Genomic DNA, 25,948 nt, shown 5'->3' with positions numbered 1-25,948 from the left:
TCGTCTTTGGAATAATACATACTGCCATTACAAACAATTTTCTGCATGTGTTTGTTGTTGTGTCGACCCACCAAGAGGAAAATTCTGCAAATCGTGCAAAGTTTTTGCAAGAGCAAGAGAATTCCTCTAATAGTTTAAACATGTCATATATTCGTTGAATTTATTGTAAGGTGTATTCTCGGCATTATGTTGATTGCCAATAATTTAGTACCTCTATTATTTATAATTTGGAATTGGCAATCCTGTCAACCATGAACAATTTTCATTTGTGTGCGGTTATAGGAAATTTCGTGCCCTAAAATCTTACTACATATATGTACATATCTCCGAAGTGTTGAAATTTAATCATTAAAGAGTGTAATATTTTTTCTAAAACGTTTGGAGTTAGTGATTCGGGACGAAACACGGTTTGTGTGGTAAGAAATAAATGTTTGGAATGCAGGGATGTCGAAGATATGAAGTTTGTTTTCTCATCATTTAATAGTATTATTGTTTTTTCTTTAAAATTCTGTTAAATGATAAATTTTTAGTTAGCTACTTCATTAGGAATTTTCGAAATGATTTCAAAATTGTTGTAATAAAAATTGCACTTAAATCTAATATGTATATTGGTATTGATTGTATAAAATTTAATATACCTTTTGGTACAGATAGTGAATCGAGTACCTTTTATATGGTTAGCAAATGTCTTCACATTATCCTACTTACGATGGAAATAAAAGTGTATGAATTATGCACATTATTCTACATCCGATGGAAATAATATTGTTTTAATTATACAAAATGTATTCTTAAATTTTTTGGGAGAAGAGTTGTAGCAACCGTCCTCATCTCGTAGACAATATTTGAAAATAAAGATTTAAACACTAGATATTTATAATATATTTGTAGGTATAACTAATAACCCTGAAAGTACCCATTTGGGTATATTGTGGGCGAAAACTTTAAAATGCAGTCACTTTAATTCATGTTTAAAATGCGTATGGATTTAAGAAATTTTTGGATTTAAATCAAATTTTACTGTTATGTTGTCCACTTACAAAAATTTTACAAAATTGTTTTTACACATTTATTAATTATTAAAGGGTATATTTTAGAAGAGCATCCCCTAATTTCGGGGTTAAAATGAATATATACGGAATTAGAGGATTAAGATTAAGAAAAAAAATATATATACATATGTAGTTGCCGCTGACTTATGGTTTTCAAAATTCCATTATTTAAAATGGGTGTTTCTCCCATTTATAATGAAATTTTAACTTTATATCCACTAACACTTCACTAATTCGTGTCTAACAATTTATTTTATATTAAATGATGCAAAAATAATTTTTATTCCATAGTAGAGGACCAGTCCACGCTTCACTGTGGCTTTTACGTAGATAATGCTACTACCATCTATATGATTTCTATTAGTTTGGCCAAAACTATTTAATTTTTGTATTTATGAGTTGTATTAAATTTTAACATCCCTCGCCACCAATTTGCAGCCAAATCGGTTAGCCGTTCTTGAGTTATAAGTGATGTAGCTAAGACAACATTCTTTTACATATAAACAATAGATGTAAGGTTTTTTTTTATTTTGAAAAAATGAAAAATTTAAATGCTTCCTACAAACATGAATTTTGAATAAATGCTTATGATTTACAATATGTTTGTTTATACAATAAAAAAAATGGTTGCATTCTAACTACTAATCATTGCTACCTTACGTTCATATTTTACAGAAGAACTAAAAGAAATAAAGAAAACGAATAATACCCTAACGACTGGAAATACATATATAACACATTAGTTCTCCACATACAACTGCTTTCTGCATTGGAGGCCTTTTGCCGCGCTTCAAAAAAATAGCCCTGATCGGACCAACACTAGGGGCCCTATTCTCTATCTCGGTTCGTAAATGTATTCTATTCGAAATTCGGATCTACTTTATAATTATGGAAAAGTTGTACCACGCTGTGGCAGTATCAATACGAACAATTTTCGTTTTTGCTTTCTACAACTCAAAAGCTTTATTCGAAAATTGGCACGAAAATCTAAAAATCGAGTTACATAATATAAAAAATCCGAATTCGAGCAAATTTTTTTCGAATCGAGTTACAGAATAGGCCCCCTGGGCGTGTTCAGTTCATTTGCGTTAAACTCCTTTTTGCGTGGCGGCCTTCAGGCTCGCTAAAAAAGCCCTGGCCGATCCAACCGGTATTTATCAAGATAATGAGAATTCTGAAAGGTTTTGCATTACTCATCACACGATAATGAATTTAGTTATGGCGTCATAATTTTTTATTCCATTACAAAATATGGTAAAATAAATTTTTGGTTGTTTACAACTATTCTCTTATATATAAAATTCATTATAAATCGGTGAAACACGCATTTCAAATAGTTGATTTTTTGAACTTTAAACGCAAATATCTCGACAACTATAAATATCTTAATCTGGAGGACCTCCTCTATTAGTACATACCCATTTTAATGCTATTCTAAATCGCAACCTTATGCATATCATAATTAATGGTTTTCTTAAACTCGACTTATTTACACACTACAAAGTAGTTTTATGTCAAAAAAGTCTTATAGATATTATTTGCAATTGAAAAAAAATGTAGTAAAGGAATACCAACATAATTATTTTTAGGTTTTTTTTTGTGGCGAAACTAGTATTATAATGTGCTTACACGATGAATCAAGGGAGGTTTGCAGAAAACCGAATAAAACTACACAACAAATTAATATTATACTTCCCAGTAAAATTAAGCGATTTTTCTTTTATTTGGGTGTATTTATCAGCGTTTTTTTATGATGTAATGACGAAGGTGCATTTCTTAGACATTTCCAAAAACGGATTGAATAGAAGACCAATTAGGATTGGCATTGTTGATATGACTCGAGGAAATACCAACTGTATCAGAGCAATCACTCAAAACCTAAATTTTAACTCCAAAAAAATATAAATAACTAACGAAATCATTGGGCTCGACCAACATGAAAACAGTGTTTACGACTACCTCTAGGAGGTCAAGATTTTAAAAGTTGTGGTCATCTATGACTGCTGTTCTTTTCCATGAAGTCTTTCTGTAGCAAATGAGAATATTTTTTCTTATCTGCTATGTGTAGGGAGGTTATATTGAAATCCAGTTAGAACATTTTTCTTGTTCATTGAATGGTTTTAAAATGTGTCTGCAAATTTATTGCATTGTGTGTATAATGTTCCGATGACTTTTAAATTATGATAATAAATGATAGTATCACGTGTGAGTTTTTGGTATTATTTCGGTTCAGCTATAATCAGGACAAATTGGATCAAACATTTCCAGTAGTATCTTTTTTTTTAATTATTTTCGTTTATTTCCTGTTAAATTCGAAGTCGAGTATTGTTTTTTAAATGTTTGTGCCACAACATAGGCTAATATTATAAAAAATACAAGATTTTCTTATTCTCTTAGAAAGCAATACGTTTAAACTATTCAAATAAAAAAATAATTTGCAAAAAAGCACAATTTTGTTTCACATTTCACAAAAATAATTTGCAAAAAAGCTCAATTATGTTCCCCAAAGAAGTATATCTACCTATTTATAAATAAATATTTTTGTTTCACATTTTAGGATTGGAAACTGGTAAATACAACTTATCGCCATGGAGAAGTTGCGTCTCATGAAGGACAATCGTTCTGAAATAATTGTTGGTGGAAAGTACAGAATTATTCGCAAAATAGGTAAATGATGATTAATATATGCATATAATACAGAAAAATACCACAATAATCGGTCTAAGTAATCGAAACAGATTTTCATCCGTTCAAGGGCGACAGTACTACTTAAAATTATTTGCTGATTCTTTTTACAGTTACAACAGGGTGGGGTTTGTTATTGGTACTTGTTGAGAAGTGTTCCTTAACCGGAAGCATATGGGTCTGTAAATGTTCGACCAGAGACATCAGGAAGCATCTTGTTATATGCGACCATATCGGTGCGGTGTTATTTAAGACTTGCCGGCCGATTGCCTTGTATGTTGCCAAAAATGTTTCTCTGCTTTTTCTGTTGTTGTTGTCGTAACCTTGGCCGGATAAAAATCCGGGTCCGTTCCGGATTTCGTAGACCCGACTGTCGTGGGAACGGAACTCTGCTCTTTCTCCCATTAGTTGCTTAGCGACTTGAAGATTTTGTTTCGGTTCTGTACTTTGGCATATATCGTGTTCATATGAGGAAGATGAATGAGCACAGACTGTCAAATGTTATACGTAGAATTTTGAAATTAGTAACAGTCAGAATTTTTACGTCATCGACTTTAATGTTAAGATCCAGTTTACAGTTCTTCGTCCAGTTTGTGAATATGGTCAGTCGATTTAGTCAGTCACTCTACTGCTAAAGATAAAACAGTTATGGTTTTGTAGCTAAGCTATACTAATGTATTATGTATGTAAATATTATATATCTACTAAGGGTATTGTTATAGACGCTATGTGATTTCTGGAATAAAGGATTTGAGCGAACCACTGTAAAAAGCCACTTCATTCTGTAGAGAGTTGACAAGCCTAATGATGCGGTTGTGAGTTGCATTGAATACATAGTTCTTGCTAATTTTTAGATGGCGATTGTATCTCAAGGAGGGATCCTCAGGCGTGATTTCGAAGCAAATGTTGATGTCAGGCGCGTCAATCAGCTATTCACAACTTGAAAAGAAAATAGTAAATCAGCAACATGATACGTATTATTGTGGTGAAGGTGATGCATTCTAGAATTGGAAGAACCAGAGTTGTAGTATTGAATTGGGTTTCGTGAAAGTCCTGGTCATAAAACTTTGAAAGCCTGGAGAGTGATCTTATCAATATGCTTGTTTAGAGTCAGTTTGTGAATAATGTTCTTTACGTGCTCGATTTCCCTTATTATCTAATTATTTAAGTTATAGTAATCATTCATTCGAGACATTCGAGAGTATGATCGTGAGTATGATACGCTTACACAATTTTTGATGTTCAAATCTAGTTTGTTCTTGTGGCACCAGCTCGATAGTTTGTAAATATCACTTTGGAGAACATTGTGTTTTCGTCACTAGTAGATAATTTACATGAACAAATTGGACGTAGTGGATCTCACGCCAACGAAACCTTGCTGTTTGCAGATGATAGTATTTTTAAAGAATCCATTGAGTTGAGGAAAAACTATTTTTTCAAAGAGTACGATCGGATTGTATACAAATTTGTTTCTAGTAGAGACATCAGACCTTGGCCCAACCTTGTGAATAGGACGTAGGGAGATAACAGTGTTTTGTATACGGTGTTAATGGTAGAAATCGGTGCTAGTTAACTCTTTAAGAAGGATGCTAAAATATTGATAATCTCAATTCCCGTGTCTGCCGTTTGATTTTCCAAGTATGGAATATAATTTTGCATCTTCTTCTCTGTTTGATAAATTTTCAAAATTCGCTTGTGTCATATTGGATTGTAAGGTTCACGCTAAAGGTACAGGTCAGACAGCTCCACCCGAGACGCAACCCTAGGAAGGCGAACTGGATTGCCTTCAGGGATTTGCTAAGTGACGAATTGAGCAGGGAGGGGCAAACTGATAATAGCGTTTCAGGCCCAGGATTGGAGATAAGGCTATCTGAGCTGGACGGGTCTGCTATTAACGCTTAACCAAGCTGACCCTGGTGGTCAAGGAAACTAGCTAACCTCCGGAAAAAAGTACGTAGCCTATTTAACAAAGCGAAACGTACGGGGGTCTGGGAAGAATACAGGAGCTATCTCACCTTACACAATAAAGAGATTAGGTCTGCAAAGCAGGCAAGCTTCAGGAGATTCTGCAAGAATGTCACCTCTACACCAGAAGCGGCTCGGCTGCATAAAGCTCTGGCCAGAGGCACAAATAACGCAGTAATGGCAATTAAATGAGGTGATGGGACATTTACGACCAGCGCAGAGGTGAGAGTCACGGAGCTTTTGCGGGCGCACTTCCCGGAGACAATTCGGGAAGACCAATGTCTACCCGTGATCGAACATAGGCCATCCCACGAGGATTGAAGAATCGAGAAACAGCTGTTTACGGCGGACTCGATCAGGTGGGCAATAGCCTCGTTTGAGAGATTAAAGTATCCGCGAGTGGATGGCATCTTTCCGGCGCTGTTACAACAGGGGGAGCAGTTTTTACTGCCTCATCTGGTTTGGCTGCTGAGAGAAAGCCTCGCAATGGAGTACATCCCCGAAGTATGGAGGACAGCGATGGTGATCTTCATACTCAAGGTAAGAAGGGAAGACTACTCATTGGCGAAATATTTCAGGTCAATCAGCCTAACGTCTTTCCTACTAAAAACCATGGACCATCTTTACCAGCTAACCTTTGAGATAGAGAGTTCACTTTAGCTTCGGGAGGGGATGCTATGCCCGTTCTTGGATATCGAAGGTGCCTTTGATAACACGTCTCACAAGAGTGCAGGAGAAAAGGAATGTGACATCACGGATGCGTAGATGGATAGAAGCCGTACTGCGCAGCAGAGTTGCTGAGACCACAGTAGGTGATAAAAGGATTCGTCTCTGCACAGGGGGGTGTGTTATCGCCCCTGCTATGCACTCTGGACGTAGACGACCTGTTAGCACTGTTAACGGGCAATGGGATCCGCTGCCAAGGGTATGCAGACGACATTATAATTATAGCTAAAGGCAAATATGAAGACACTCTCTGCGCCATGATACAAAGAGGTCTAAACCTGGCGAAGGGGTGGTGTGGGGAGGTTGAACTAAATATCAACCCTTTCTAGACAACGGTAGTACCGTTTACGAGACGCAGGTCACTACCCGGTGTCAGGAATCTCACAATTAGTGGCAGAGATAGAGATGATCGTCAAGGACAAATACCTCGGTCTCGTGTTAGATTCCATTTTGCGGTGGAAGCTTTGACCCTGGTCAAAGCAACAAAAGCTTTGATGGTGTGCAATCGGCCGGCGGGCAAGTCGTGGGGCTGCAAGCCAAGGATCTTTAGGTGGTTGTACACCATGATAGAGCGACCAAAAATCCCGTACGGGGCGGTGGCCTGGGCATCTATAGCGTTGTTGTTGTTGTAACGGCAAATTTTTGCCGACTTGACAGTCCTTGGCCGGATATAAATCCGGGTCTGTTCCGGTTTTCGTAGACCCGACTGTCGTGGGAACGGGGCCTCTATAGCGTCGCAGACTTCGGTAAAGACTAAACTATCGAAGCTGCAGCGGCTATCCTGTGTCTGCATGACGGGCACAAAACGCACTTGTCCAACGGCGGCACTGGAGGTTCTGCTAGAACTTACTCCGTTTCATTTGGTTATAGGTCAGGTAGCCAAGCACACTCTTCTCGCAAATAACGGCAGAGGGGTGGGGCAAAAGCAAGGTGTAAAAAACGTGGAATGATAAATCGCAATATACCAATAGCCCTCCTCCCAAAATACTGCACTACCAAAATAGTTAATAGTGGAACGACTTCAATCTCGAGCTGGTGTTGAGGAATAGCACGTTGAGGTGGTACACCGATGGCTCGAAAATGTCGGAGGGAATCGGTGCAGGGATCGTGGGCCCACGCACTAAGCTCTCCATACCCATGGAAGGGCTCCCGAGCATCTTCGGATGTTCCCACGACAGTGGGGTCTACGAAAACCGGAACGGACCCGGATTTTTATCCGGCCAAGGACTGTCAACTCGGCAGAATTCTGCCGTTACAACAACAACAACAACAACAGCATCTTCGGAAATATAGTTTTTGCCATAAGTATAGAAAAATAAATGAGCGAATAGCCATTCTCAGCGATAGTCAAGCGGCACTAAAAGCGATCACCTCCTACGAGATCAAATCGCTACTAGTGCAGGAGTGTAGCCTTGCGGAACGAAACAAGGTACAACTAATTTGGGTGCCTGGTCACAAAGGTATAGCCGGTAACGAACTGGCGGACGAGCTCGGCCTCTTTGCAGCCTCCATCAAGATGGTAGAACCCGAACCCTTTACTGGGGTAGGTCACCATATCATAAAGAAAGAGCTATTCCGCAAGGAAGATGGAGTGGGCAGAAAAGAGTATTGGCAACAAACACACGGTATGAGACGTGCCAAGTTGCTAATTGGAGGATAAAACTTAAGTAGGTTCAAAGTTGTAATTACAAACTCAGGCTAATGGTCGCATGGTACACTGGCCATTGCAAGCTGAACAGACATTTGTATAACCTAGGCCTATCCTCTTGCGCTGACTGCCGGTTCTGCGACAGGGAGTCTGAAACTCCGGAGCACCTGCTGATCGACTGCAGAGCAGTCTGTAGACGCAGGATTAAGGCCATTGAACCATATTTCCGGATAAGGATCGCATCGCCTCATTAACACCCGGTAGTCTATTGGACTTCATCAATGCACTCTAGGTCGATGTGATCTTTTAAATCTAATCTAGTCATACTGGACATGATCTTAGGGGCACGTAGGCGCATCTAACTATGCTATCGGAGTTATTGCACTTGATTTTAATATAGGTTTGTCTCCTACCATCATCCAGAATGGGAATACCGGAGCGGAGCGCGGATATATTTTTGAATTGCGGTGAAAATGCCTCGGCACGTTCGCTATTACCTGTCTGTTTTGTCTTTCCTAAAGATGTTAAACGAGTCGTCTATTACTTTCGTGAACGTATCACACGTCACGTAAAAGCCTGTATTTTGTATTATGACATACAGTATCGGACAAAACATTTTCAACTGAAATATAATAATGAAAATACTCTCGATTACACAGAAAATAATTCGCGGAGACTTACTATTTTCTTTTAAATGTTGGATGTTGGTAAAGAAAGCAAATTTAATAATATTTTCAGTTTATTTGTTTAATATATATAAAAAAACGATATAACATCTATTTTTAAAAAGACAAAACAATTGCAATTCAAAGAAAACTATTTTTAATAAAATAAAAGAAAACTTAGAACTTTGTAGCAAACTCATTCTCAATAACTGCTTTGCATCGCAGCGGCATTGAAGCTATAAGGTTATCCACTATGCTTTGGGGTATATTTCTCCATGCCTCTAGGGTCTTTTGAAAAAACTGATCAATACATTACTGCGATCAATTCTTTTTTTTTTATAATTTCCCGTAAATTTCTTATGGGATTAAGGTGTAAGGACTGTGGAGGCCCTCCAATACATCCACTTTATTCCTCTGTAACTACGATTTGGGACCTATGCCATATGCTTTGGGTAATTGTCTTGGTGGGAGATGCACGTAAATGGAAGTCCCTATCAGCATGTGGCAACATTACGGATTCCATAATGTCTCTGTAAACGTACCGATCCATGCTATCATTAATGCGATGAAGCGGCCCCAAACCAGAAGCAGAAAAGCATCCCCAGACCATAAAATAGCAACTATGTTTGACTGTTTTTAGACAATAAAAATTTTTAAGACGCTTGTTTCGTGGGCGTTGAACGAAACTCACGCCATCACTTTCTACCAAATTAGGACTCATCACTAAAAAGAACAATTTTCCATTTGCTACTGTGTAAATCAGCGTTATTTAGAATATGAGCGACCGTTCTTGAGTACATTGGTAACCCAAGCTCCTTTACCAATTGCGGAGCGCTTTAAATTGGATATTTTTTTATAAATCTCTTACAATTGAGATGTCAGTTTTTCATCAGCCTTTCTTTTTCGGCGTCCAGGATGCACTACTTCGACAGTTTTATTCCTCATAAAGTTCGAAATTATTCGTAAGATTGATAACTTGTGAGTTCTGTACTTTATAGAAATTTTTTTTGAGAAGTTCTGTCAAAATTTGGAACTTCAGTGCTGTAAATTTAAAAACAAGAAACAAAAAGCAATTCGAAGGAAAAATGGCATTGTAAGACAAAAAAAATCTAAAACTTCGCTCTAGTTACAAATGTTTTGTCGTACTGTACGTGATCGTAACGCTTATATCGTACTCTGGCATGATGACATACGTGAACTAGTATATAAACGTATCCGATCGAACTACCAATCGTAATAGACAAATTTTATGGAAGTTTGAGCAATTTTTTTTTTAATTTTATGTTTTTTTATAATTTTTAGTAATAAAGAACATAAACAAGAAACCAATGAATAGAATATCTCATTAAAAAAAAAAAAAAAATGATTTATGTGAACAAAATTTTTATATTTTAGTTGAAGGTAAAAATTAAATTATTAACTAGGTTAGGGACATCTACATTTTTGAATTAAATTTATTAAAGAATACTTTAAAACCGTTTTGATATTTAATAAGTTTTTATTAGTTTATTGAAAATTTCGCAACAGTTTTGACATCTCAACATCTATTGTGACCTAAAAATACGATCCAAAGCAATGCGGAATTTAAAAACTATTGTGAATTAAAAAAACATTACGATCCGTTTGCTATCGTATGTCATAATGCCAATCTCCGCATACGATTGATGTATCACGTAATTTATTTTCGTATGTTTGCCGATCCGTGCACGGATGTAACGATTCGACCCCAGATTTAAACATCAATTTGGGAGCTCCATCGACTTGTTCCGCCTCCTCATACTTTAATATTGCACGAAGTATTTTCGCTCAGTAGGGAGCGAGTACGCCCTAAGAAAGGATGATTCAGGCGACAAAGTTTAAAACTGTGTAGAGTACGCCCTAAGAAAGGATGATTCAGGCGACAAAGTTTAAAACTGTGTATATTACCAGATAAGTCAGAAGGCAGTACAACCAGGATGATGGTTCTGTCCTCATCGAGACTTTCTTACCATTGGTTTCTTGAACGTTCAGTACGACTATATTAGACTAACGTTTTCTACTTTCTGAGAACTCTTCGATGCTTTCTTCTGTTGGAGCCGAAACACTGATTAACGTTTGAGACTATTTTCAACTGATCTTAGTCTGTTGCCGAGTTGGCTTGTGAAATCTTTCCGGATATCGGTGGTTTTATTTTCCATGACATACATAAATTTATGGAATTTGTTTTCAAAGGACATTTTCGAACACTGGTCATCGAGCAGACGTTTAAGCTTATGCATGGTAATTGAGTGGTGGTTGTTGTTTTAACGGTTATCCAATCCTCATTGGGATGGTAAAGAATATCTTAGTTGTGGTTGTTGTTGTTTTAACGGTTATCTAATCCCAGTTTGAGTGGTAAGGGTCATTTGCGTTGTCGTCGAGATCATCTAACGGGAGGCCCAGGTAACGTGCTGTTTCGATGGGGTCGGACCAAAGGGAAGAGAGTGTTAGATGAGTAGGGTTAGTAGGGCATGCAAAGAGGTGGCCAGTATCATACGAGGACTCGTTGCATGTAGGACATGCATTGGATATGTCTGGGTTAATTCTGGATAAGTAGGAGTTTAACCTGCTACAATATCCAGAACGAAGTTACGCTAGGGTCACTCGCGTTTCTCGCGGCAACTGGAGCTCTTCGTCTGCAATAGGTGGTGGTGTGACTCCAAGAACGCCATTCACGGGAAGGGAGTCGGTGAAGGTGTTGATGGCTCCACTGTGGATGGCGGTCAGTACCTGTCGAAAGTCAGTTGCGTGAAAAAGCCGTTCCGCTCCAAGCAGATGGCTGCAAGGGTGATTCCTTCGGAAACTGTTTGGCGAGGAGTTCATTATGCTCCTTTACAGGAAGCATCGCGGTCGTATGAGGAGAGAAGGAGCATAGACTATCGCAAGTTACGCCTAAAGTCTTAGGGTTATTGACAGTCGGAATTTTGACGCCATCGACTGCAATATTAAGTTCAAGTCTATACTCCTTCGCCCAGTTCGTGAATATGGTCGCTGAGCGTTTATGAGTGCTGTGGTGGTGCTGTGCACTTTTCGGAATCCATGCTAGGTCACCACCATTATCTCGCTCGCGATCTATAAGTAAAACGTTGAAACCCGCACAACTCAGAAGATCTGAGCGGCTGTTTAGCTTGGGTCTTAAGGCCTGAACAGATCTTAAGATGGCTCCATCCATTGCATGTATTGCACCTGACCGAGGTGGAGTTGGATGGAACCTTTTTGCGCATACGCAGCAGAAAAATTCATCCGGGCCCGGGTTGGTCTCAATGCCAGCACGAGTCAGGAGGATACGGAGCAACCCTGCTGCWAGGCGTTGCTCTAATGACGACAAACACAAATTAGTACTCACCGGTCCAAACGGGGTTAGATCGCCGAAACGTGCTGTTTCGACGGGGTCGGACGAAAGGGAAAAGGGTAAGAGTGTCAGATGAGTAGTATTGGCGGGACACGGAAAGAGCTGGGCAGTGTCATGCGGAGACTCATTGCACGCAGGACATATGTTGATCATGTCCGGGGTCTATTTTGGACAAGTATGAGTTTAACCTGCTACAACAATCAGCACTAAGCTGCGCAATGGGTGGTGATTTGACTGCAAGAACGTCATTCCCTGGAAGGGCTCCGCTGTGAATGGCGGTCACTCCCTCACCCCCAGGAGCACCCACGGACACCCGCGACAAACCCGCGTTCTTCAATTCAACTGCAACGGACTTCAGAGCAAGATCGAGGAGATAGTTGCACTTATGAACCGGGAACGCGTATCGATAGCTGCGGTCTTAGAAACTAAGCTAAAGATCCGCTCAGATCTTCTGAGTTGTGCCGAATTCAACGTTATACGTAAGGATAGCGAGCTAGATAATGGTGGTGGCTTAGCCTTGATATTGCACAACACCGTGCAGTATCGTCTAATCGACGAAGACATTGACCGCAGAGGTACTACCCTATCCGGTCAGGCGATGTCGAGCCCGAAATATTGACGATTCCAGAGTTATGGGCACCTGCAATAGCTCTCCCGATATTACCATTGCTAGACATTTCGACCGAGTTGAAGTTTAATTAAATGGTCTTGCCACTTCGGACCCGAAGAAGTGCGCGAGTTATTTTAGTCGGCAATTTACACTGCACCCTTCGGTAGACAAAACCAAACGATGTGTTACACGACGGCTGTGCAAAATGCCAAACGACTGTGCGCCACTTACTTTCACCGATGAGGAGATTCAGAATGTCATTCACAAATCGAAGTCGTAAAAACCCATTGACCCCGGTGGAATCAACATGCTTATGCTAAAATATCTAGGCTCGACGAGAGTAAGCTATCTTACCAAGGTCCTCAACCTGTCGCTGACCACTCTTCAAATACCCGATGTGTGGAAAGTCGGAAGAGTGATCCCACTACTGAATCCTGGGAAATCCGCCAACAAAGGGGGGTCCTATCGTCCTATAACTCTCCTCTCCCCAGTAGTGAAGACACTTGAAAGGTGCACGCCACCATCAGAGTACAGCAACATACAACTCAATCGGCCGGCCGGTCCTCAATTACGCATCACCAATATGGGCGCTTCAGCTTCGTTCTGGACACTGTAGCAGGTTAAACTCCTACTTATCCGGAATAGACCCCGACATATCCAATAAATGTCCTACACGCAATGAGTCTCCGCATGATACTAACCACCTCTTTACAAGCCATGCGAACCTTTGGTCCGACCCCGTCGAAACTGCGAAATGGATAGATGACGCCGACGACAACCTGGATAACCCTTACCATCCTCACGGGGATTGATATGCCGTTAACGCAACAGCAGGAGACCCGTTCACGCTTTACTGTGGCTGATACATAGATATCACTACTATTACCATCTATATGATTTCTATGGGTTAGATTACAACTATTCGTTAATGAGATATAGAATTTTTGTATTATATTAGTTTACAAATGAATGAATCAAAAAGTATTTCGTGTGTTAATAAAGTATTTGGTTTTTGGGGGAAAATACTGTTGAATTTGTGAAAGTCAACCGTTGAAAAGAGATTGGCTATGTTGGAAAAGGCGAAAGGAACATCGAGGACAATGACGCTCTAAGGAGGCAAATGCAAAGTGGGTGCATAAGTTCATAAGCCAACAAAAACAACGAATTGCTGATTTTGCGGAGTGTTTGAGTGCTCTTAATTGTAATAAGACCGACGTTTTGCGTTTGTGTGTGACAATAGCAACACGGCTCCATCACTTCACACAAGAGTCCAATCGACAGTCAGTCTAGCGGGCTGCATATTATGATCCAGTTCTCAAAAATAGACAGACAAAATAGTCGACTGGCAAGGTTATGGCATCAGTCTTTTGGGATGCATGTAGTATATTTATTGATGTATACTGAGCCAGTTATGATCCATTGCATTGCGTTTTGGTTGCAGTTCTATTCTACCATTTCTAGTATTTAGCAATTGTATTACTTTGAAGAACCATCGGTTAGAAATTGTACACATATACTTCATCGCTTCCGTTTAAATATAGCACTGCTTTATGCATTGCTATTTCTGTATATCTCAAACTAAGATAGACATTTTTTATCAAAACTTAACTGTAGTTAATATATTTATTTGTTAGATATGGCGTTTGCTTTGTTGTGAGTCCATTTGCGCTCTTCGCCCATAATCTAACAAAGTAGTCGCAATTCTTTGTTGTGATATTAAAAGAGCAACAATCAGTGTAACCCAAATACTATGCAATAATGCATAACAAAATTAGTGTTCTCTCACATTAGCTTTACACTGTTATTATTTTACCTTTTTCTTTTTTTAAGTAATAAAATTTTCAAATGATTCTATCATGAATCCTCCGACTGTCCTGTACCGTTCCCCCGGATACCACCGTCAAGTATTACGTCGGGAGGATGGTTGAGTAACATTCATGCGTACGCGATGTTCAAAATACACTCAACTAAAAGTTGCATTTACTTTGCCCCAACTCTGTTGGTCTGATAACCCCCCTCATACATTGTTCGTAGCCCTTCCCGTCACGTCAATGTCAATGTTTTTTTGTCGTAGTTGTTCGTTACATTTAATAGTTCTCTTCTCCGCTTTCCAGCTTCTATACTGTTTCGACCATTTGGTTTACCAAGTTATCGGGTGTTGGGTCTATACCGAACGCATTTTTTAAATGTTGCCTCTCATGATTATATTTCGGGCAATAGAAGAATGTGTGTTCAACATTTTCGACGGTGTCGCCTCAGCAATCATCACATGTTTCGTTATTTTCGTGTCCGAAAAAATATGCTTTGAAGCCGCCATCCTGTGAGGATTTGAGTTAGGTGGAAATCTACCTCACCGTGCGGTCTATTTAGCCATGGTTCAACGTTAGGGATCAGTCGGAATGTCCACCGCCCGTTTCCGCTTTCCGCCCACCGTTTTTGCTACTGATTCACCGTCTCTGCCCTTGCAATTATTTTTAGTGTATCCGTATTCTGCTGTAACGTGTCATTCGTAAAGTGTTCAATCTCGTTGGCCAAGAGGTCTAAAGGCATATTCCGATACTGTGCGGAACGCAGAGCATACTCTTAGCGCGTAAGTGGCCACGGCGATATAATTTTATTTCGAAAGCTTTTCCCCATATCTGGACCCAAACAGCGCGACTGACTTTAGTACACCGGCTAATAGTCGTATTTTATTTAGTTTTTAGAGGGGCCCTAGTACTGATCCCTGGGGTATTCCACCAGTGACTTTATTTTTTAGAGCCTTCGTCTCAAAGTTCTTTCCTCGAAATGGCTAACTATGATGTTGTAAAGTTATAGAGGCATGAAGAACCTTTTAGTACACTCAATATACTATGCCAGGATGCCGAGTTAAAGGCACTTTACATCCAATGTTACAACCATACAGTACTGTATTGTGCCTCCTTTCCATCTTTTCCCACTAATAGCCCGTTCAGCCAGGGTCTTTACTAGGGTTACCGTTGTGGTTGTGGATGTTGCCTTCATGAATCCGAATTAGATTGGGGATATTCGGCATCGTTGATTGCCTTATTTAGCCGTTGGTATATGATCCACTCCAGAACTTTTCCAGCGGAGTCTATCAAGCAGAGGTGCCGGAAGTGGGATTGTTGTGTCATTGGTTTATTATGTTTCGACAGTAATATCAGATATTGCCTTTTCTATATGGTGGGAAAGTGACCTTGGATGTATGTATATGTTATACATTATTCGAAAAGAGTCTATGTTTTTAGCAATCGCTGTTTTTAGCGCTATATTCGGAATTCCATCTGGTCCCGGGGCTCACTTCACTCGTACACACATGGTCAAAATAATAAGTACATACGCCTGTGTAGCATTCAATGTTATTAGTCATTGAATGCTACACGCTGCTTTTTATTCATGTTTAAAGATAAGTAATATCATATTTCATTTCATATATAACTTAAATAACAAAAATTAAGATATTTGTAATAATAATTGAAATAGGAACTTAAATTTCTAGCAAATAATGAAAAGACTAAAAAATTGGCTGAACAAAATAATAAGTACATCAGGTGTCTGTGAATGAGAAAATGTATTAGTTTGAKTTTTTTGTCTCCTATTTGATTTTTATTTACTTCTTTCATCAGTATCTAGTATATCAGCCATTATTTTCAATTCCTTTTGAGATTCGTTTTGGTATACTGGAAATGAGTTTGCCGCACTCAAACTCTAACCGATCCTTATTTTGGAACGATTGCTTCGAAATCCCTTGCTTTAGCTTCCCCCAAAGGTTTTCAATTTGATTCAAGTCGAAGATTGACATGGCCATTTACGAGARCTCACACCATTGTCCTAGAACCAATCTTTTAACAACGTCGAAGTGTGATTGGGATCATTAACCTGCTGAAACTTCCATATTAATGGTATTCTTTCCTCAGCATATGGCAGCATATTGTCTTCCAAGATATCTTTATATTGGAACCTATTATGGTGTCTGAAATACGATGTATTGGTCCTACACAACCAACTAACATTCCATCAGGTATCTTTTCTGAACAAATTAATCTTTGCTTCGTCACTCTACAAGATATTGCGCCCAATTTTTCTCACCATTGAGGCCGGACTAATTTGGATGATTTCTTGCGGTTTGTAACCTTATCTCGATTTTTTTCGCAATAATGGTATTTTTCTGGCTATCCCGCAAGGTAAATTAGCTCGATGTAGCCTTCATCGGGCCGTTTGGGAAAATATTATGCTACCAATATCGGCTGATATTATCCTAGAAGATATCAATGGGACCTTTTTACCAAGAGTGACAATACGGTTGTCGTTGTTAGTATCTCTTTTGGTCAACCGCGAGTTTCAACATTCTTTTTAAGCCTTAGGGCATTCTGCAAAAAAAAAAAAATACAATGAACGACCCAATGTTTTAGCGATATTCTTAAAACTCCTTCTTTTATGAAGTTTAAGACAATTTCCTTTTCCTCCGCTTTGCAATGCTTTCTTCTGTCCATCTATACATGTTTTTAGTTTTTAATGAGTCTTAAACATGGAGCTATACAAGCTAAAGAGCGAATCATTAAAATAATTTGGTCAATATGATGAAAACGTTAAAATAATTAACAATGTACTATTATTTTGACCACTAAGAAAACGAACATCAACAATTAATTGCCACGCCCACTACAAAGAGTGGATTCAGCATTTTCTTTTCACTATAAAAGGTCCTATCATATCGAATTTAATAAAATTAACCCATAGTTGCATTCGTGTACTTCACCAATCATTCCAAATTCAATCATGACTGCAGCCTAAAGGAATGTACCTATTTTTTTGACCAAATGTGTATATATTGTATATAAATGCTTAACGTAATATTCTATATCTGTTCTATTCTATTTTAGGCAGTGGATCATTCGGAGATATTTATTTGGGAATGAGTATACAAAGTGGTGAAGAAGTAGCCGTAAAAATGGAAAGTGCAAATGCACGACATCCACAACTCTTATATGAAGCAAAATTATACCGAATTTTAAGTGGTGGAGTTGGAATTCCCAGGATTCGATATCACGGCAAAGAAAAAAATTTTAATACTTTAGTTATGGATCTTCTCGGACCATCCTTGGAAGACTTGTTCAATTTTTGTACACGCCATTTTACTATTAAAACGGTGCTAATGCTGGTGGATCAAATGATTGGGCGCCTTGAATATATTCACTTAAAGTGCTTTATTCACAGAGATATTAAACCTGATAATTTTCTTATGGGAATCGGGCGTCATTGCAATAAATTGTTTTTGATTGATTTTGGCTTAGCTAAAAAATATAGAGATCCGGTTTCCCGCACTCATATACAATATCGTGAAGATAAAAATTTAACGGGAACAGCACGTTATGCTTCAATAAACGCTCATTTGGGCATTGAACAATCCAGAAGAGATGACATGGAGTCATTAGGATACGTTATGATGTATTTTAATCGTGGAGTTTTGCCATGGCAGGGAATGAAAGCCAATAACAAACAACAGAAATACGAAAAAATTTCTGAAAAGAAAATGTCTACTCCTATTGAAACCCTGTGCAAAGGATTTCCAGCAGAATTCGCAATGTATATAAATTATTGCCGCAGTTTGCGATTTGAGGAACAGCCCGATTATATGTATCTCCGGCAACTTTTCAGGTAGGACATTTAAAACTTTAAAAACATATATATACATTTGCGGCCAAAACGAAAAAACTAATAGAAATAGTACGCATCTTTCCCCAAAGAGGAGTACGTGCGAATTTCAGATTGGAATTGCACTTTACTTAATTCGTAAATATTTGAGAAAATAAAAGTACACACAAATGTCTTGTATATGTAACAAAGATATTTATGTATATATATTAATACCAATAATGATCTTAAATTTGATTTCTAATACATAAATCCTTTTGCTTTCAGAATCCTCTTCAGAACATTAAATCATCATTATGATTATGTATATGATTGGACTATGTTGAAGCAAAAAACACATCAGGGCCAACCAAATCCAGCTATTTTGCTGGGACAAGCTGAGTCACGCAACGAACGTGATAAGGAGAAAGAGAAGCAAGGTTTAAAGCCGATGATATCTGATTGAAACCAATGTGAGAAAGAATTTGTGAAATAAGAAGCGTATTTCCTAGGGTTAGAACTGGAATTTGATTATAATAAATAATGCAAATGCATTTTGCACATCTGAGGATATTGATATATAATTTACATTAATTACTGTACACATTTTGAATTATGTCAATAAAGACTAATTGTTTTAAACCTGATTCCGTTGTAGTCTTCCATTTATTCTGTAATTGTTCTATGAATATAAATATTGATGCACAGTGTGAATACCGAAAAAAATGTCAATAATATGGTTTAGAGCGAACCAAATCGTATCTGATAGACAACGAAACGTTATCGATTTCTGGCAACTATGAATTTCGTTATCTGATTGGTTCTGGCAATTTATCGCCGATTTTATTGTGTACACGCATCCGTGTTCTTCGCACTACCCTCCACCTAAGTGTGATGGTTCCGATTAGTTATAATTGCTCTCGTCAAGGATGCTGCCGACTTCAATCCGTTTTACGAATACCCAGTGTAATAAGTCGGTACTTGAATTGAAACAATGTATTTTGTGCAAATGAATAATCGACGCTATAATTTTTTAGTCTCCACACACGTTGCATTTATTAAGCAGTTCACGCTGAATTGAATAAATGTGACAGCCAACAACCATTACAGGGTTGCTATACTGTGGCGTTTATTGTCACATTACATCCAGTTTCCGAAACTTCTTCTGAATTACAGATAATTCGAAATTGCATTATTGATAGCTTCTTTTTTTATCTGAACGTAATTGCCAATTCGCTGAAATGTTCTTTGACTACCAAAACTTATCTGCTTTCTAATTTATTTGTGGAAAATAGATCAAGTACATTCATGGAATTCGCTTAATTGATGAACACGAATTTTACTGCTTTATTCGGTCATAACTTTTGTACCTCAACCTTTATTTTAACTTCTTCAATGTTGTCGTCATTCTCAAGTGCCTTCCACATGGACCGTTGTGCAGCTCGTTGAAAACTTTAGGACTTCGAATCTTCGTAACAATCATAAGTGCACGGGAGCTTTGCCCATTTTCGCTTTTCCGATACAAGCAACTGCACATAAATTTTTCGGTGCTATTTAATCACTTGTACGTTTGTTTGTTTCTGTTTGCGCTTCGTACTTTACACCTTTCAAGTCTGGATCTTCCCGCAAAGACTCATACATTTCAGCTTATACAACCTTATATATTTTTTTTTTTTGATAACAAGGACCTAAGCATGTAAAATTTCAAAACGGAACAAGCTACAATTTGGAAACAGTTAAAAGCTTTTCGAACAAAAAGGATCGATACAATCAACTTCAGACCAAAATTAAAACTATTAAAAATTCAACATTTATAACTACCGGCAGCAAAAAAATGGAGAATTTGTACCTTTACCGCATTTAGTAAAAAACAACATTATTACTTATTTTTACGAAAATTACTTATGAATCTGCAATAAACAATGAGGGGATTCAAAACTTGTCATAACACATGGTAAAATCATAAACTCATAAATTTTTACACTTGTTTAACATAAATTGTTATTGGATTACATAGGTTTACTTAATTTTTTAGTTTAACAACACTGATGAAACTTCGAATTTTGTAGAAAAAAATACAGGGCTTGTCCGGAAAGTAATAAAACTGATTTTAACCACGACTGTTCTTCGGAGCGTGAGCGCACCGACTGTATTCGGAAGAGGGCGTTTCTAGCTAACGAACGAGCTAACGAGAATAAATATTTTCGCGCGATGTATTTCTGTGAGAGGAGGACCCAACTCTTCCACCAGCCACCTTATATCCCAGATGTTGACCAAACTCCCCCCTACCGGACTTTTTTTTTTAATTGCCTGAAAAAGCCGATGAAGGGCAAGCATTTTGAAATCTGCGTCCAAGGATCCAAGGAGCATGCGCCTCGGTCCCCAAGACTATTCCGGAGAATGCCTTTCGGGACACCTTCAATGATTGCAAATCGCGCTGCATCGATGCAGAACGAGCCTATTCAAACCATTGGTTTTATAAATTATTTTAAATCATCGATATTCCTATTACTTTCCGGACAAACCCTGTAAAATTGGATTGATCTGAAGTTGAATTACTTCACTTCAATTCATCTTAGTGAAGTTGAAAACCGTAATAGAGGTATATTTTTTATTTTAAATTATACCTACGCCTTATACCGTATTTTATGGCGATTTCTGGTGTGAAGAAGGCGAAAAATTTAAGGTTTACAACTTACGATGATCTCTTGTTGCAGTGGTTCTTACTGGTAAACGGACTTGTCATGATGTACTTTCATAAACAATATATAATAATTTTTTTTTCAATCGCGTCAAATTTTTTGGTGACAGCTACACTTTAATTTCTGACCTCATGACTCAAGCATGCTACTTTAGCCGCGATATACATATCATTATTAAGAAAATCAAAACCTATTGATAAAAGGAGTCCCCTCCCCAGTTATATCCACATATTGATGCTGATGACGCCGGACATCGCCTTATGCGCCAAGAATTTTATATTCACCGTCTTAAATCCCACAATAAAGAACACAGATTATGGTAGCACCGGAACGCTGCAACTTTGCTCTGCCTTTCGCCATTACAGGTTCATGTTAGGATCTTCCACCCTAATGAAAGGCTATGTGGCCGTCTTTGCCCGTTTTATGACAAAAGTAATTTACCTTCAGCCATGTACGAATCTGACAAAGGTGTCTTTCCTTGCGGCATTTGCTCCTTTCGTTGGACGACGCTGCTGTCATCAAAAATAATGAGAGGCAATGGCAAAACATTTATCGGAGCTCAAATAGTGGGCTTTATGAAACAACTGTCACCTGAGATTGTGCAAAAATAGGATTCTCTGGAGTTGAGTATATGTACATATGTAACAAAGGAAAGGTTTATTACTGTATATACTGAGACGCTAATAAAATTGTTGTGAAGCTGTGCGAAGGACATAGATAAATTGATCAGAATCTCTTTTCTCACTCTCTCGCTTGTCAGCTGGCAGCGGACCTTGATCTTTTTTCTGAGCTGGCAACAAAACACAATCAGGGTCCCGTCAGTCAGCAGTTGGAGAAAAAGGCGGAATGCCAGAAGAACAGCGCCAAAACGAACTGCCAAAATTAGTGCGTCGTTGAAATTCTCTAGAATTAGATGTCGGTAGTTTGTAAAATTATTTATATATGTAGGTGACATGGGCCTACTGGGGAACCGAGCACCAGAAAATAATATGCTCAACGCTCTATTTGCATACCTCAGTGGTAGTGTGGAAGCTACAAAATACCCAAAAGTTGTCTATAAAAGTGGTATCATTGGCATATGTTATAAAGGATGCTAGTTTTGACAGCTCTCTCTCGAACTAAAGAGATTCATATCAAGTTATCTATGCCAGGGATAAAGGGATAAAGCAATGTCCAACTTATAACAGTGTGACAGCATATTAATATTTATAGTAGGTCTTGACGTTTTTCAATTGGAATGACTCCAAATATATGTGAACGGATTGGTTTGTTGCCGTCGGTCTAGATCGCTAATAAAAAATGTAAAACAATCAAAATCAAAGAAAATATGAAATTTAAATATACTTCATGAAACGTTTTGCAATTCGATGCATAGTAGAATTAATTTTTAATTAAAAATGATTAAAAACATTAATTAGTGAGAACTAACAGGCTTAATTCACTTTATTAAATATTGAAAGATCGAAAGTCAGTTGTTTTAATATACCACAAAATCATAAGAAAGGATTTAAGTAGTTCCGCCATATATTAAAAGTCCAGTAAATGATAATTTGCAATTTGCAAATGTTGAATGTTTTAATTTAAATGCCCAAAAACTCTTATTTTGTTCGATCTAGCCACAATAGAAAATGTTATAAAAAACGCTTATTTTGTCGCGCTCTCATACGAAATTTAAATGTATTTGATAAAAAGTTCTGTCTTGTGGTGCATGATAGTATTAATTTACAATGGAAAATTTTTTAAAACTTTTCCTAGTTGAGAGCTAACACGCTTAATGCCCTTATTAAGTGTTGAATGTTTAAAAGTCAGTTGTTTTAATATAGCATACAAATAATTAAATAGTTTCTCCATATATTAAAGGAAGTAATTTTCGATCGTAATAAATGTGGGATTAGATTTGATATTCGAATTTTAATTATCATAATTAATCAACAATTGGCAACCACTCGAATATCGAATATAACGAAACGGTTACAAATCATTTTGCTTATACTAAATAAAAATTAAAGATGTCGGTATCAAAAAGAACCAAAATGATTTTTTAAAGAGGTGGATGCTGTTTTCGCAAAATGTGATATTTGTAAATCCAAAATATCATTTAAAACGTCAACATCAAATTTTAAAAGACAAATGGAACGGAGGCATCCTACTGTTCAATTGGAAATGGTAATATAATTTTGAAGTTATTATCAAATTGTTTTTTTTGTTACTTACTGTTACTTTTGAAGAGGATATTCCATCAACTTCGACTGCATTACCAAAACCTTAAACACAAACTAAGATTTTAAATGTCGCGTGACGAAAATCAAAAAGTGAAATTACAAGCAAATTATTGCAGCTCTTTACGTCTAATTTGCAACCTTTCTCTATAGTTGAGGACAAAGGTTTTCGGGAATTTGTAACAGCCCCAAATCCATCTTACGACATTCCTAGCAGACGTGTGATTTCAAAATCAATGATTCCTGCATTGTATGAGGAATGTGAACATAAGGTGCGAGAAATGATTAGTAGCGGGTAAAAGTTTTGCGTCACTACTGATTGTTGGACATCGCTCTGAAATTTTGAATTAACGTCAGTACTTTTATCGTCATCCCAACTACTACGTCTGCAACTACAAATCGTAGGTGATTGGAAAATTAACGACAAAATAATGCTAGCTGTTTCGGATAATGCTAGTAACATAAAAATTGCTACAATTAATAAGTTAGGTTGGAAGCATTTTGGATGTATGGCTCACACAACTAATTTAATTGTAAAAGGATTGCGCATTCCTGAAGTAGAACAAGTAACTGATAAAGTTAAAATAATAGTTGATCACTTCAAGAAAAGTACTTCAACGAATGAAGCGTTTGAAAATTACCAGCGCAAAAGCAGTAAATAACCTTTAAAATTAATTCAACAAGTTGAAACGAGGTTGAACTCCACACTGTTGGAGCGTTTTTCGGAGTTGGGGGAGGCGGTGAAATGTACTTTGGTAATTATAAACAAAAATTTACCTATAATAACCAGCGACGAATGGGTGACTGTTGCTGCTACAGTAAGCATTAGTGGAAAAACATATTGCACAGGTTCGCTGGTAAACTAATCGCAAATGGTCTATTAGACGTGTATAGACACTTGCGAACTGAAATATTTTCAAACACCATACAAAAAATGTTTGAAATTTTTTTAGTAGCTCCGAGAGCTATTCAAATATGGCGCCGATGAACTGATGAGGAGCATGCATCAGATGCTTTGTAGAATGTGGTCGGATGTCCAAAGATTGGAATTTAAGTGTGCTTTGCCCAATCCACAAAAAGGGAGACCCCACAATCTGCGCCAACTACCGTGAGATAAACCCCCTCAACATCGCGTATAAGGTATTAAGGGGTTAGGGGTAGTCAGAGTTTTCAAAAAATAAATTTTTTTCATTTTCGTTACGTGCAATATCTTAAAAATATTATCTGAAAATTTCACGTTGATCCGATAATTAGTTTTTGAGTTATTCGACAAATAACAAAGAGACTTTAAACGTTTTTTTCTCAAAACTATGTTTTTTGAACTGGTGACAACTGGAACTCGAAAACCACTCAGTAGATTTTAATTGGAATTTTTGAAATCCATAAGCTCGGCCCTGATTGAAGGATTTTTTTTTTTTAAATTTCGATTTTTTAAAAGCAATTATTTGATTTTTTCGCAAATATTTAGAAAAAATTTCCTGAGGCCGCCATTTTGTTAGTTTTGAAAAATCCTTCGATCAGGACTATATGTTTACAAAACTAATTTTTTTTGTCCGATTGATTTTAGATGAATCTCCAAGGACTTATGGTTATCACCGCAAGTGCCTTTTTTGGAACAGGGTCAACACAAACAACTATAACTTTGGAGTTTAATTTTTTTTTTTGGAAATTTCAGTGACTTCAAGTCAACACATTCCATAATAATGCCATATTACTACTTTTGTAAAATAATACGATTTCATGGCAAAAAAAAAATACTGAAAATTGTAATTTTTTCGTGCCTCTGACTACCCCTCACCCCTTAAGAAAAGACCCGTGAAAGAAGAATCGACACACTCCACCTCTTCGTCGATTTCAAAACTGCTTTCGACAGCACGATCCCCGAAGAACTAATACTCTGTGCAAAGTTGAGTAACACAAAAAGCTCTGTCAGAATCGGGAAGGACCTCTYCGAGTCGTTCGATACCAAATGAGGTTACAGACAAGGCGACTCTCTTTCGTGTGACTTCTTCAACTTTCTACTGGAGAAAATAATTCGCGCTGCAGTACTAAACCGAGAAAGCACAATCATCTATACTAGTATACAATTGGCCTTAACAACCGCGTGAAGTTCTGTCTAGCTGTGCTTTCTCCAGAATGGATAAGGCAGCGAAGAAAATGGGTCTAGTGGTGAACGAGGGCAAGACGAAATATCTCCTGTCACCAAACAAACAGTCATCGCACTCGCGACTAGGCACGTCACTGTTAACAGTCATAATTTCGAAGTTGCAGATAATTTCGTCTATCTTGGAACCAGCATCAACACCAACAACGACAGCCTCGAAATCCAACGCAGAATATGTCTTTCCAACAGGTGCTACTTCAGATTAAGGCAGTAGGAAATTGAGAAGTAAAGTTCTCTCTTGACGAACAAAAACTAAACTCTATAAATCACTCATAATTCCCGCCCTGCTATATGATGCAGTCATGGGCAACATCTGATGAGTCGACGTTGCGAGTTTTCGAGAGAAAAGTTCTGCGAAAAATTTATAATCCTTTGCGTGTTGGCCACGGCGAGTATCGTATTCGATGGAATAAAAATGCAGCGGCTACGCTTGCTGCGCTTGCTGGGTCATGTTGTCCGAATGGACGAAAACACTACAACTTCAGAGAGATGTATTCGACGCAATACC

At 37.8% G+C, this 25,948-nt stretch overlaps 1 protein-coding gene across 1 annotated transcript; it reads left to right on the top strand.

Annotated features, from left to right (window-relative positions):
• The first annotated feature begins 235 nt into the window (after positions 1 to 235).
• Positions 236 to 19,002, top strand: LOC108974652 (casein kinase I). Its single transcript, XM_018942628.1, has 4 exons — positions 236 to 416; positions 3,610 to 3,719; positions 17,605 to 18,379; positions 18,644 to 19,002. Exons 2-4 carry the CDS (start codon positions 3,641 to 3,643, stop codon positions 18,819 to 18,821), a joined length of 1,032 nt encoding a protein of 343 aa, XP_018798173.1. The 5' UTR covers positions 236 to 416; positions 3,610 to 3,640; the 3' UTR covers positions 18,822 to 19,002.
• The last annotated feature ends 6,946 nt before the right edge of the window (positions 19,003 to 25,948 follow it).

The sequence above is a fragment of the Bactrocera latifrons genome, unplaced genomic scaffold (assembly GCF_001853355.1).
Source record: "Bactrocera latifrons isolate USDA-ARS-PBARC rearing strain unplaced genomic scaffold, ASM185335v1 scaffold_573, whole genome shotgun sequence".
NCBI classification, from domain to species: Eukaryota; Metazoa; Arthropoda; class Insecta; order Diptera; family Tephritidae; genus Bactrocera; species Bactrocera latifrons.
This window is presented reverse-complemented; position numbering and strand designations above follow the sequence as displayed.